The 14,715-nt window shown below is 37.0% G+C and overlaps 1 protein-coding gene across 4 annotated transcripts in view; it reads right to left on the reverse strand.

Annotated features, from left to right (window-relative positions):
• The window catches only part of shank3a (SH3 and multiple ankyrin repeat domains 3a), a 248,689-nt gene that overhangs the window by 138,618 nt on the left and 95,356 nt on the right, over positions 1-14,715 (reverse strand). For all 4 annotated transcript variants that reach the window (XR_012337351.1, XM_065283593.2, XM_065283592.2 and 1 more), the window contains exons 5-7: positions 13,364-13,515; positions 8,034-8,201; positions 3,633-3,749 (exon numbers count right to left, since the gene is read on the reverse strand). Coding sequence is in view for 3 of the 4 variants with exons in the window: in XM_065283593.2 (XP_065139665.1) it covers positions 3,633-3,749; positions 8,034-8,201; positions 13,364-13,515 (437 nt within the window). In the remaining variant the exon portion in view is untranslated. The remainder of the gene's footprint in view (positions 1-3,632; positions 3,750-8,033; positions 8,202-13,363; positions 13,516-14,715) is intronic.

Here is a 14,715-nt window from a genome sequence, read left to right on the forward strand (position 1 = left end):
ATAACTTTAAGTTATTTATTATCAGACCCGCGGTTGTTGTTTACCCGAACGGGACATTTTAAAACCGTTAACCGGACGCGTTGCTTAACGTTTAACGGTAATATTAGTTTACCCAAGTCAGTATAAACATTATTAATAAATCATACTATGTGTATGCAAGCCTACGAGCACGCGTGGTGCGTTAAATTACACGCTAGTGTTTTCCTTTTATAAAACTATTATGAAGAAATGCTTAACGTAGCCTAATGTATACATAAATGATATGAAAAGATCAGATTTAGTTTATAATGTTACCTGAGGGAATAATTTATTAATATAAAAGCATATTTAAAAAAGTACTCTAAATTACATGAAGCTGGGAGGAAAACTCTTAATGTGTAAGTAACCACGTTGTGTTTATATTCTCATCCGCTTGGCTTTACCTGTTACATGAATTATGCGTTATTAATAAGGTGTATAACTAAATTTTATCTTTCAATTTCGTCAATTTCGTTAAACTACGTTAAGCATTCAATTTCGTTAAGCATACGCCCACTGTCATAACACACAGACCTGTGGCAATGTGCAGTGATTCGAGTAGTGTACATCTACTCTGGTTATCATTTCAAAACAGTATTTACTGAAAAATATGAGTGTTTAGCATCATGTATTAAATGTGTTAAATATGTCCTTTTTTCCCTGCATTTATTCTGCTGTCTAAAATTCTTTGGGAGGATAAATTAAGGAGGATGTAACAAAATACACTGCAAGAACTGGAATGAGAGACAAGTGAGGATGAAGAGGACAACAGAATATCCATCCTTTCTTCACCACCTCACAGAGTTTGAGTGAAACAACTTGTATTAGGTGAGACACTTCTTAATAAGATACAGTATGTGCTGCATATATGGGTTAGTTAGGTCTCCCTAATTAACTAGCAGCTGTAACAAACAGTACTGTAAAAAACTGTGGTTCAAAATAATTATGACCATCTTTCTTTTGCTTACAGGACTCACAGGATTATTTTATAACAAGACTGATTATCTTATACCAGAAGTATGGTATTTTTTTGAAGCTACTTCAAAAGTCTTGTATCACACTGAAGGGGCTTATTTCCCAATAACTACCGGCTGCCTCTACATTATCCCGCTTATTACACGGCTACTTGCCACATAAGAAAAAAAACTGGACATGAATATGAATTTGAAACATTTTATTGGCATATTTGTTTTAAATTAACATTTCTATCCTTCCGCGAAACTTTGCACAGATGCATAAAATGATCGTAATACCTTATTAAGATCCTCTGCTTCATACTTGTCTGTCTCCATTTTTTCTCTTTTAGCCAGTCTTTGAGAAGTTTTAATGCACATTCTGTATTTTTTTTTGTGTGTGTGTTGGCTTCGTAGCTGTCATGCTCTATTTTGTCAAGTTCAGTCTCAGTAAGCTGTCTGTGTCTTGTCGTGGTTGTCGAGTGTTTGTCACAAGATGGCGCCAAACAGACAGTAATCTTTATTGATCTTTATTGGCGCGGAGCGATTTTACTCGTACAAGTAGTCCGGCTATGCGTTATTAATTTGGAGTTATTATTTGAAAAGAACGAACCTGCAAATGTCTCAACTGACCAATCAGAATCAAGCATTCCAGAGTGCCGTGTAATAAGAATGTTTATATGCAATATTTTAACAGAACATTAAGAAATAATGTTTTTCAACAGTTTGTAAATAATAGAATGTAATGTTTTTTATCATTACAAGCAAAAACATTCATAACGTTATTGGGAACTTTGGGAACTTTCAAGGAACGTTCTTAGAACCTTTCTCTGTGGTTGAGCATTGTGTTAGCATCATAAAACGCCATGGGTTCGAACAAGGGAATGCACATGCTGATAAAAAAAAATATACTTTGCATTGCACTGTATGTTATTTGCCTTTTTCTGTAAATGTGAAGATAAATATAAAGACAGACAGTCATTGTTTCATTTTAAACCTGTTCTATTTTAAGAGAACTTAACTAGACTAAATAAAAGTGTCACAAAAATGTTTATTTTGCTATTATGATGCTGATTTTGTGGTGTTATGGGTTTTCTGGTTACAGTGGTAGTGGATCATGATCCCCTCTCTAGCTTCAAAAGTAGGATGCAAAATGTATAACACCAAATCATTATAGCATAACTTGACATAATTTAAAGTCGTATAAAGGCAGACATGATTGCGTGTGAAGTCCTATGCCAAAGACTCTCCAAATACTTCATCTACACATTCTTCCTGATGTATATATTTTGTTTGTATATCCTGGTTGTTGCAGACCTGACAGTAAACTTGACTGTGAGCATCCATCAGGTAAAGCTGTTTACTTGCATTACTCATTTAGAGAAATGAAGGGTCAAAATTGATTATATTTTCATCACCCCTTTTTGTATGTCTTTGGGACACTTGAAATATATAGCACATATAATGTGGAGCCATTTTATAATGCGGTCACAGACTACTCCCATTGTAACTGGAAAACCAAAGAAAATCATTGTTTAAATTATAAAATTATAATTTTTGGATTAACTAAACCTGTAATCAGTGTTATACGTATGTATGTTTATAATTTGTGTTATTTTAAATGTATTACTGCAAATGATTTGAAATGTGTATGGTTTAAATGTAATTACACACTTCTTAAAGTATTTGTATTGTTTTAAATAAAGGCTTCAATATTTGAAATTGTCTCTTTGAATTAAATGTTAGAAATATCTGTAGGTTAAAATGTAAAAATTAATTTTATCTAAAAATTATAGCTAATTTAAATATAATAAAAATGAATGTATAAAAAAATAAAAAGAATAGTAGTATAGTATACAGTAATATACAGTAAACCTGGGTTTTTTACAGTAGCACACTGTATAACATATTTACAGTAGCATTTAAATACTGTAAAATGGAAATACAGTTTAGAACTGTAAATCTTATTTACAGTAGCCTACTGGCAACAGTGTTGCCAGTAGGTTACTGTAAAAATCCTTGAAAATGTCTAACAGTGACATGATGGACTTTTTCATGTTTATGTTTTTTTGTTGTTATTGATCTGTTTGTAACTGACTTCAGTCAGACTGGTTTCTACATTAGTGAGGGTCAGCGGTAGTTTAATCTTATTACAGTGACCTGAATGAAGATAAACCAGTAGTACTGCTGAAAAAATCAGTGATCACACGCATTTTACCTTGTTAACCTAAAGAGTACATAGCATTAACTATGAAAGAGAGAGAGAGAGAGAGAGAGAGAGAGAGAGAGAGAGAGAGAGAGAGAAAAGAGAGAGAGAGAGAGAGAGAGAGAGAGAGAGAGAGAGAGAGAGAGAGAGAGAGAGAGAGATCTGCTTTCATTTTGTGAGAAGACTTTCTGAGCTACCTCTTCTTAATTGTGTGTGTGTGTGTGTGTGTGTGTGTGTGTGTGTGTGTGTGTGTGTGTGTGTGTGTGTGTGTGTGTGTGTGTGTGTGTGTGTGTGTGTGTCTGCATGAACAATCTGACCTTGAGGCTTTGTTTTATACTCATATTGTAACTGAAAATAATGATATATAAACTACAACAGCTTTGTATGCATCAATTATGTCTGTTTTTATATTTAATATGGTTAAAGAGTGTGGTAAGTGTATATGTGTGTGTTACCTGGTTGTAGAGAGCACACACGTGCAGGGCAGTGTTTCCGGAAGCGTTCTGAGCGCTCATGTCTGCTCCATAAAACAGCAGGTGTTCCAGATGCTGAACGTGTCCGTGACGGCAGGCCTGATGACATACAAAACTTTGCATTAATGTGTTTTGTTTCATTTCTCATTCACATCCATTTGTAATCTAGAGGACTTATATCACATTATGAAAAGCACAGCTATTGACACACACACCTCGTTTTCAACACACACACTTTGCTCTCACACATTCTGATGTCCTCGGTTTGTGAAATGGGAAAGAGCAGAATTGTTTGTCTTTGTTTGGTGTTATCAATGTCACTTTTCTTTCCACTATAATTTAAAACATGTCCTCTCTGAATACTAATGAGAACAGGATGAAGAAAAATGCTTTCTGTATAAAAGAGAGAGAGAGATAGAAAGAGAGACATTTACCCCAACCATCTTATTGTAAACTATGTGAACGCATATAATTTAATATATATTGCAAGGCATTCTGGGATGTCGTTTTCCATGAAGGAAAAGTGAAAGGCTGCCTTAAATTTTGGCAGAGATGAGATACCTAAGAAAGCAGCATAATGTTGCCGAGTTGTAAAACAGAGTTTGTGTGTATGTGTACGAGCTTCACTGACACTATGTTTGAAGTTTAAAACTTTAGAGTTGTGAAACTTTAAATGAGAAGAAAGAGACAGGACAGAATGTGTTCAAATTCTCATTAAGGGCAACGCATACACATCCTTCATAAAACACACACACAAAAGATGTGCAGGAATGATCAAATAAAGCAGTTGTGAGCAAGATAAGCAGCCACACAGGCCATTTATTCAGGTTGCCATAGGTTCTCTTTAAACAAAGTTCAGGTCAGACAGATGGATGAGAACATTGAAGCAAAGACGAGTGAAGGAAAATAAATATTATCACGGGCAAAGTGCCATGACCCCTATACTTACACATAGGCTACACATCAGCGGTGTAAACTACTGCTCTCTCTCCCTGTAAAATTCCTAAGAGCGTAGTGCGTTTGTCAGGTACAGGTCACTGAGTTTAATAGCATGTCTGTCAGATTTTTCGCCCCAGATCTCATTTTGAGAATGAGCCGCAGGTTATAGACTGTAAACAAACAGCTGTGTACAAACTCACACACACACAGACACTCCTATCTGACCCCTCAGCTTCATCTCCCCTCAGGCCATCTATGCCTCCATCCATCCATCCGTCCGTCACGCTCCAGATGTCACACACTCTCTCTCTGCAGTTCCTCATAATCAGGAACAGATAACGTCATCTCTTTTCTTTCTGTATCTCTTAAAGTAAAGTCAAAAGAAATTAGATTTGCATTTCAAAACAAAAAATTCACGCTTGCGGGGCAGCAAAGAAATGTTTTAATGATTTTGGAATTTTAAAAATGGGGAAAAGCCTGAGAGACCTGTGATAGACAGTATGGCATTAATCCTGCTAGTTAGTTTTTGAATTCTGACTGAATGCCAGATGGAAGTTTTGATTGACGCAATGATTAATCAGCAGCTCTTGATTAGAAGCTGTGGCAACAAATGATGTGCAATAGATATATAGATAGATAGATAGACAGACAGACAGACAGACAGACAGACAGACAGACATACAGACAGACAGACAGACAGACAGACAGATACAAAAGATAGACATATAGAGAGATAGATAGACAGACAAACAGATAGACAGACAGACAGACAGACAGACAGACAAACAGACAGACACATGGGTAAGACAGGTAAGGCAGATAGGAAGACAGATACAAAAGAAAGACGATAGATAGATAGATAAATAGACAGACAGACAGACAGACAGACAGGCAGACAGACAGACCGATAGATAGGTAGATAGACAGATAGATAGATAGACAGACAAACAGATAGACAGACAGACAGACAGACAGACAGACATATAAACAGACAGACACATGGGTAAGACAGGTAAGGCAGATAGGAAGACAGATACAAAAGAAAGACATTTAGAGAGATAGAGTGATAGATAGATAGATAAATAGACAGACAAATATACAGATAGATAAATAAACAGACAGGCTGACAGGCTGACAGACAGACAGACAGACAGACAGACAGACAGACAAACAGATAGATAGATAGATAGATAGATAGATAGATAGATAGATAGATAGATAGATAGATAGATAGATAGATAGATAGATAGATAGATAGATAGATAGATAGATAGATAGATAGATAAACAGATAAACATATAGAGAGATAGATAGACAGACAGACAGACAGATAGATAAACAGACATGCCGACAGACAGACAGGCAGCCAGCCAGACAGACAGACAAGACAGACAGACAGATAAACAGATACACATGGGTAAGACAGATACACATGGGTAAGACAGGTAAGGCAGATAGGAAAACAGATACAAAAGATAGACATATATATATATATATAGATAGATAGATAGATAGATAGATAGATAGATAGATAGACAGACAGACAGACAGTCAGGCAGGCAGGCAGGCAGGCAGACAGACATACAGACAGATAGACAGACAGATAGATAGATAAACAGACAGACAGACAGACATACCGATAGATAGGTAGATAGACATATATAAAGATAGATAGATAAACAGACAGACCGACAAACAGACAGACACACAGACAAACAAGACAGACAGACAGACAGATAGATAAATAGATAGACATATATAGAGATAGATAGACAGACAGACAGATTGATAAACAGAAAGACAGACACACACACAAGTAAGACGGGTAAAGCAGATAGGAAGACAGATACAAAAGATAGACATATAGAGAGATAGATAAACAGACAAACAGACAGACAGATAGATATATAGATAGACAGATAGAAAGACAGATAGATAGATAAACACAGACAGGTAGATAGACAGATATACAAATATACAGATAGATAGATAAACAAACAGACACACAGACAAACAAGACAGACAGACAGATAGATATATAGATAAATAGATAGACATATAGACAGATAGATACACAGACAGACAGATTGATATACAGACAGACAGACAGACAGACACACACACAAGTAAGACGGGTAAAGCAGATAGGAAGACAGATACAAAAGATAGACATATAGAGAGATAGACAGGCAGACAGACAGGCAGGCAGACATACAGACAGACAAATAGACATATAGAGAGATAGACAGGCAGACAGACAGGCAGGCAGACATACAGACAGACAAATAGACAGATAGATAGATAGATAAACAGACAGGCAGATTGATTGATAGGTAGACAGACAGATAGACAAATATACAGATAGATTATTTAACAGACCGACAGACAGACAGATAAGACAGACAGATAGAGGGATAAACAGAAAGGTAGACAGACAGACACACAGATAGAAAGATCTCTCCAATTATAGATAATCAAGTGCAGGAAACTGTTGAATACTGCCACTTTAAAAAAGTTTGAAACAACACAAACCAGATAAAAAACTGTCATTGTGAATAAACCTTAAGTCAAAAACAGAAATCAATGAGGGATTTCAACACAGACCTCGGTTTACAAGCAGAAAAATATCAGTCATATATGTCTGTGTTATCCTCAATGTTAAAACCACACATTTATAAAGTTTTCCCCTCTGTTGTTCTCATCCTCTCATTCACCCTTTTCAAACCGCATGGAAAGGTCAGATGTCACCAATGCAAATGTCATGCAAGGGCTGAAAAAGATGCAGTTGTCTACACTGGGTCTGAATTATGTCAACTCAGGGGTTTGTATCTAATAAAATGGCCATCTTCTTAAAACGTATTGTTGTCAAATTATGTTGGTAATCCTTGGACTTAAAACAGCGCTATTGGAGCTTTAAAGTCTACATGAAATAAAGATACATACATCATCTCACCTGTTTACTGTTATAAGACAGTAAAATTCATCTTCAAACTCATTATAATGTAATAACTTGCACCACCTTTCCAAAAACCTTCTTTTCTGCTGAGAACCACAATCAGACCTGAATCTGTTCTAGTATTAAAATGTCACATTCTTGTTCTCATTTAATATCCTGTTTTCTGGTTGCTAAGCCTTGAAATGTAATGATTGCTTATCTCCATCAACCAACTTTACATATTCGAACATCAAGACTGAAGCTACTGAATAAAGAATAAGTGAGTTTATAGTATGTGTTAATCTTTTGAAAACAATTTTTTTTTAAATGTTCCTTTAGCTTAGTTGGCAGACCATTGGAGTGTAAAAGTAATGTATTAAATTCTATGTTCTGAATGCGCTATAAGATGCTTTGGATAAAAGCGTCTGCCAAATGCATACATGAAAATGATTGAATATTTGATTTGCAACTGAATAGAGACAATGAGAGCCTAGGTGAATTTATTTTACCTGATGTATCTCCTGCCAGCCGTTCTCATCCATGCAGCCCACCTGAGCGTGGTCATGAAGCAGAAGTTCACAGCAGTACGGGTCTCCCCCCACCATGGAGCTATGATACAGAGGAGTTAGACCTCGACTGTCTTTGTAGTCCGGAGACGCACCCAGATCCAGCAGCGTCTGTGAGTGCACGCAAACACAAATATATGTTTACTGAAACCCTATTATGAGACACATATTTTATGTCCTTTTTTATGAAAGTTGCATTGATATTTTTAACAATTATATTGCCAAAGCCAAAGATTTTGGATATAACAAGATTGACCACTGCTATTCATATAAATAGAGGACAATGCAATGCTCAATATGGATGCTCAGGCAACAGAAGTCCCGATTTCCAATTAAACCAGATTATCAATTGATAAAGACTCTCGTGAAACATTTACCAACCAGTGGGCATGCGGAGTAGTGAAAACGCCCTTAGTGACCTTTGTAAAGGTGTTATTTGAGCTTAAGAAACAAACATTATGGTACAGTTGATGTCAGGTTTAACTGTTTTAAATGTCTAGAGGTGCCAATTATTGTGTCCACCAGTGTGTATTACAGAAACACATTTATTTCATAATGCAATTTTCCCCCCACTTTCCATTTTTGTTTTATTTCAATGAAACATCATATTTTTGTGATTTTTTTGTAATTAAAGCTAAAAGGGCACATTTTAAAAGACTTTTTAAAGACACAAAATAAATATTTGGTGTCCACAGAGTACGAATTTAAATTTTTAGCTTAAAATACCCCATAGATAATTTATTTCAGCATGTTAAAATTGGCAATTTGTAGGGATGAGCAAAAATGTGCCGTTATTATCACCCCTTCTGACATCACAAGGGGAGCCAAATTTCAATGACCTATTTTTTTCACATGCATGCAGAGAAAGGTTTACCAAAACTAAGTTACTGGGTTGATCTTTCCTGGGTTGAAAAAGTCAGATTTTCATATGTCCCCTTTAAAAGAAGAAACATTCTATTCTTTTTAGCATTTTTTGCTCATATTTACCAAGGGTGCCAACACTTTTGGCCATGACTGTATAATTTATATTATATGAATACTTAACATATAAAATTAAACATGCATGTGTGTTTATTTATACATGCATAATTATTATACACAATATACACATATATGACGTAAACAAAAACGGATTAGCTATGATTAGTTGTTTTGCAGCCTTACAGCACAGCCTCTCATTCGATATAGCTAATCAGTGGTTCTCAATCTTTTTCAGCATGCGGCCCCCCTTGTGTTCGGTGCATTCTTTCGCGGCCCCCCAAAGAAAATGTATGACAATTTTTTTCTAAAACATAACATTTCAATTAGACAAAACATATTAAAGTATACAAAGTAGTGCTGTTGGTTTTGTTAGCCTTATTTTTTTAGGTTTAATTACACAAAATTTATGAAAAATTAATGTATTTTATAAAATGTCATAAAACTGGGGCCCCCTGGCACCATCTCGCGGCCCCAGTTTGAGAACCCCTGGCTTACGTAAATGCATAAAAAAGTTAATGAAAAAAATATAAAGTTAATGAATATAATAAATATTACCATACAATTACCTATGCAACTGGTATATTGAAGGTATATACCTAGTGCAATAATACATTATTTAATTTAGCTTTTTCCAATAAAAATATCTAAACATCCTTTCAGCTTTACCCAAGAACAAGAACACGAGACTCGTTTGAAGGGAATATGTTTTAAATGAAATCTGTATTTTACCCAATTGGCCAATTTCTTGCTTTAAGGATAAAACATTAACCTTGCTAATTTTTATTAGATATGAAAACAATTTGCCATTGGCAGAAGAACTTTGTTTGAATTATATCTAAATAAATGCAAATGTACTGCAGTGCTATAGTACTCAAAACCGGTCTTTTTTAATTGTTCGTCTTGTTTTGGTCTCTGATTTTTTTTCCAAGACTAGTCAAGACCACAACTGACTCATGAGTATAAGACACAACTTTGACTCGAATGAAAAAAGTATGTGCATGAGATCTTGCTTTTTATATTTTTACAAGTTCGCATTAACATGTAATCATTAAGGAATGAGATACACCATATTTGGCGTGCTGTCGGAGGGAGAACTCCGAGCTCTGACTTTTAGCCCCAACCCAGAGTTCTCCCCCTCTTTAACTGGGATAGATGCACTAGCTAAGAGTGAGGCAGTGGGGTGGAGGAGGATGCTGTCACGGGACAGAGGTGAAGGATGGCTATTTAAATGGCACTTTCCCATTGCATACTACCCCATGGTTTGGTTTGAGTCGGGTCAGCTTACTTTTGGGAGCTTTTCTACTGGGTGCAGTACGCAGTACCCAATACTTTTTTTAGTACCACCTCGGTTGGGGTTCCAAGCGACCCAAGCTGATACCAAAACGTGACGCAAAAACACTGTAGATCACTGATTGGTCTGAGAGAATCATCACTACCAGCATCATCGCTATAATGTAAAAGATTAGCTTTACCTTCGTGCTAGCTTGCGCTGTCTCGAGTAAACTTGTTGTCATCTGTGCTTTGCTGTAAGTTCCCAAACTCCCTTTTAGTGATAAAAACCTTCCACAGGTTGAGAATCAGGAACACCATAACAGTTTATGTCATTACATTGGCGATGTGCACATCCGCATATATGCTTAAATGCAACTTAAATGAGGCTCAGCGGAGCGCGTCGACTGACGCCAATGGTGTTTGCACAGAAACTGTCATGTAAGACAGAGGTAAAGTGTAGGGCCCTATAATTTCCACGATCACGGAATTGCGGATGGAATCACGGAATTGGCTAATTAACACGGAATCTAGTATTAACGCGGAATTTTGCGGAATTTTACATATTTTGAATAAAATTATGTTTTCGTGTGGGAGACGAACGTATGTCTGGGGAAATGCAGAACAGGGGAAGTAAATCTGGGCGACACACCCCCTCCCGTCGTTTCAGACCCCCCTCCAAACACTGAAACCATGGCTCACGCATCTGTCTGAAGTGTGAACACAAATCCTCATGTATTTGTTCAGTTTTATGCATTTCAAGCGAGCTGAGGCAAACTAACTATCCCTCGCATTTAAAATATAATGATCTGCATCATGGCGCCGCTCTCTGTCTCTCTTTCGCTCGCACGTGCAAAGAGCTGCGTGCTCATGCTGTCCTAAGTCAGATCACTTTCCTGTGTATGTTTGTAAAGTTATATGCATTTCAAGCGATTGTGTATAAAATACTGATCGCGTTCCGCTGGATTGATGTGTTTAAGGCACTTCTGAAGGCACCACTGCTTTGACACCTTGTTGTAGCCTCCTGCAACAACACTAAACAATGCATTGAATTGAGTTGTGTGTGTGTGTGTGTGTGTGTGTGTGTGTGTGCGCGTGCGTGTGCGTGTATGTGCGTTTGTAAATGCATCTTTTATAGTCATTAAAGCTGCCGTCGACAACTTATTTTATCATATTTTTTGATCATATTCACTGAAACCAACACTATGCTCCGATAGAACAACATCAACTAGACTGTTTAAGAAAAAACCCCGCGCTTCTAGCTCCACCTGGAGCCTGTTATTTGTTTTGCAAAAATCCACCGCTCCCGGTTCATTTGGTCCAATCAGCGCAGGCTGGTTCATTTGGTCCAATCAGCGCAGGGCTGTGTAAAATCTGCCTGTCAATCACAGTACCTGCACGCGCCACAGATCCCCATCCCCCTCGCGCGCGTTACAATATCACGTGCATCCGCCTGAATTCATAGTTGTTTTGGTTTGAATGCAGCGTGATGGCGGAGAGAACTTTCAGTAACAAACTTCCGATTTCTCGGTTAACAACTAGAGCTAGGAAAACAACCAATGAAAAGAAGGAAACAAAGATAGAAAGCGACTGTGACCGTATTAAAACTAGGATCAATATCGGACCGGCATTTGAAAGGAATCTACGAGATTTCAAGCTGGATGCAGAGCTTGCCACATTTCTTCTCGACAGGTAATTGTGCTTTATCAACCATTGATTGTATTTCGGAGTGTTATGTAAGTAATCTAAGTATTCTTGCTAAGTATGCGTTCACAATAATACTTTTGCACACGCGCTGACGAGAACGTGCTCTGAGGGAGGTTGCTCGGAGGTAGTGGGGGAGGGACATGAAATTGTAAACATTTGGAAACTGCTCAATCCTCCAGAGTTGCCGACGGCAGCTTTAAGTAATCCTGTTATCTAGTTTTTCCCAAAATCATTTACATTTTAATCATTAAAATTAAAGGCACACTCTTTATGACTAAAATAACAGTAAAGGGTAAAAAATATAATTACCAAAAATTAAAACGGATAAAACGGAATTTGCAAAAATTAAAACGGAGAAAACGGAATTTGGGAAAAAATAAAACGGATTTTATAGGGCCCTAATAGTGTTAAAAACTATTTGTGTTGGTCAAATTTTGTTGCGGACTGAGAAATAAATGAATATATGAAAATTTACAACAACACTCTCACTTGTATGAAGTCACAGCAGTAGGCAGCGCAAATATAACAAGATGCCTATAATCCCTCCCACTCTGAAGTGTTACTAAACTCGATGGAAATGCTAACCAAGCCAAAGTGAGGTGAGCTGACCCGACCTGACCCAAACCAAATCGTGGGGTACTATGCAATGAAAAAGCGCCAATAGACACCTCTTCGAGCTAATTGGTTGGATCACGTGACCATGCTCCTCCCGAATTTAGTTGAATAAACTTCATTACAACATCTGATATAATTAAGCAATATCACATAAAAATATTAATTCAAGTTAGCATGCACTGATATACAGTGGACCTTTTAGAAAAATTTGATGAGTGCTTGTATGGTCTTGACTCTGTCTGACTTGATCTTGGTCGAACCGTTTTTGCTTTTGTCAAGGTCTTGATACTCTTTGATCTTGGTCTTGACTTAATTTCAGTTAAGGTCATCTTGACTACAACACTACTATGTAGATATCCTTTGAAAATTATTCTTGTTACAGTATATGTCCATCAAAATATGATTAATATACCATTGCTCATGGTTTCACATTTGTAGTAACATATTGATTGTGAAACAGTCCTCTGTCTGAGCAAAAAGATCAGCTCTGATCATTAAAACACGGCAAAGCTTTTATACAGCCCTCTGTCGATGAATGCTTTCATCTTTGTGCCACTCTGCGACTCTTGTCTGGTCCCACACGTACTGTTTAAAACAAACTGAAGGACAGACATCACACACACTTCTGATGTCTTTTTCAAGTATGTATGAGAACCAGGCGTTCACTCTCGATGTAGGCTCAACGGGTGTGTGTTACTCACAATAAGTGCCGTGTGGTTCTTGGTGCGGACCGCTTTGTGAAGCGATGTGATGCCATCTTGGGTCCTGAAGTCCAGGTGAGCTCCTCCATTCTTTAGAACTTTGATAAGCTCCGCACAACCTTCCAGCTGCGCCGCCATTGTCAGCGGACATTCTGTAACACAGGGAGAAAAAACAAACCCGTCTTTCAAGACAAGTCGATTGTATTTGTATAACGCTTATCACAATACATACTATTTCAAAGCAGCTTAATGGAAATATCATGTCTTGCTGTCTTAAAGCCCTCAGTAAACACGCCAAAGGCATCAATGGAATGTAAAATAAATAAATCTTTCAGATGCATTTAGATTCTGAGTTTTGTTGTATGATTTCTTTCTAAATTGTATGGCTTCAGGAGATATAAAATATTTTGCATGGTACAAATGGACTGTGATGCAGTGTAAAAAAATGGTTATCATTCACTGCTTTGACCAAAAGAATATTACAGCGTTCGCTTTTGCAATAAACATCCGTCTTGCCGTTGTGTGTTGTACACATTTGCGAGGCTGCTTTACAGAGTGCAGTCTTGCAGTGTTGCCAGGTCCACATCTTTTTGTGTGCTTGTGGCGCTTACCCGTTTATGGATTTAGCTCATAAAGCGATCAAGTTTTTGGTGTTATTAAAGTGGAGAGGTGCCGGCTCCAATACTTTATTTCGGTGTATCATGGATTTTTCTTGTTCACCATATTATTTGTGCAAGATCTGGCAACACTACTAAACAAATGCTCGTGCCTCTGTCTTTTTTACACTGTGCAGAAGACTTTTTCCCCTTATAGGCATTTTATTTAGAAGACGGACCTGTCATGTCCATGATGCAGGTTTAAATACTTTATTAACAACTAGTTGTTCAGTTTGGTTCTCTCCATTCTTCCATATTCTTTCCATTCTGTTGTATGGAAACTCACATTTACAAAAAAAACTATTTTTGCATTTCAGACAGAAAAATGGGTTTCAGATAACAAGTTGAGTAATATAATGGCACTCTTCCATTGCATAGTACCCCCCGGTTTGGTTTGGGTCAGCTTACTTTTGTGAGCTTTTCCACTGGGTGCAGTACGTAGTACCCAATACTTTTTTAAGTACCATCGCGGTCGGGGTTCTAAGCGACCCGATCTGATACCACTCAAAAAAATGAAATGTTTGATTTACTTAAAAATATTTTGTCAACAGTTTCCACATAATTTGTTAAGTAAACTCAACGAACAATAATTTAGTTCATTTAACAAAAGAAGATTAAGTAAACTTAACAATCAACAGTTGAGTTGATTGTACATAAAAAAATTTATAAATGATGACGAAAATTTGAATAATGCCA

This window comes from Paramisgurnus dabryanus, chromosome 9 (genome assembly GCF_030506205.2).
Source record: "Paramisgurnus dabryanus chromosome 9, PD_genome_1.1, whole genome shotgun sequence".
Lineage (NCBI taxonomy): Eukaryota > Metazoa > Chordata > Actinopteri > Cypriniformes > Cobitidae > Paramisgurnus > Paramisgurnus dabryanus.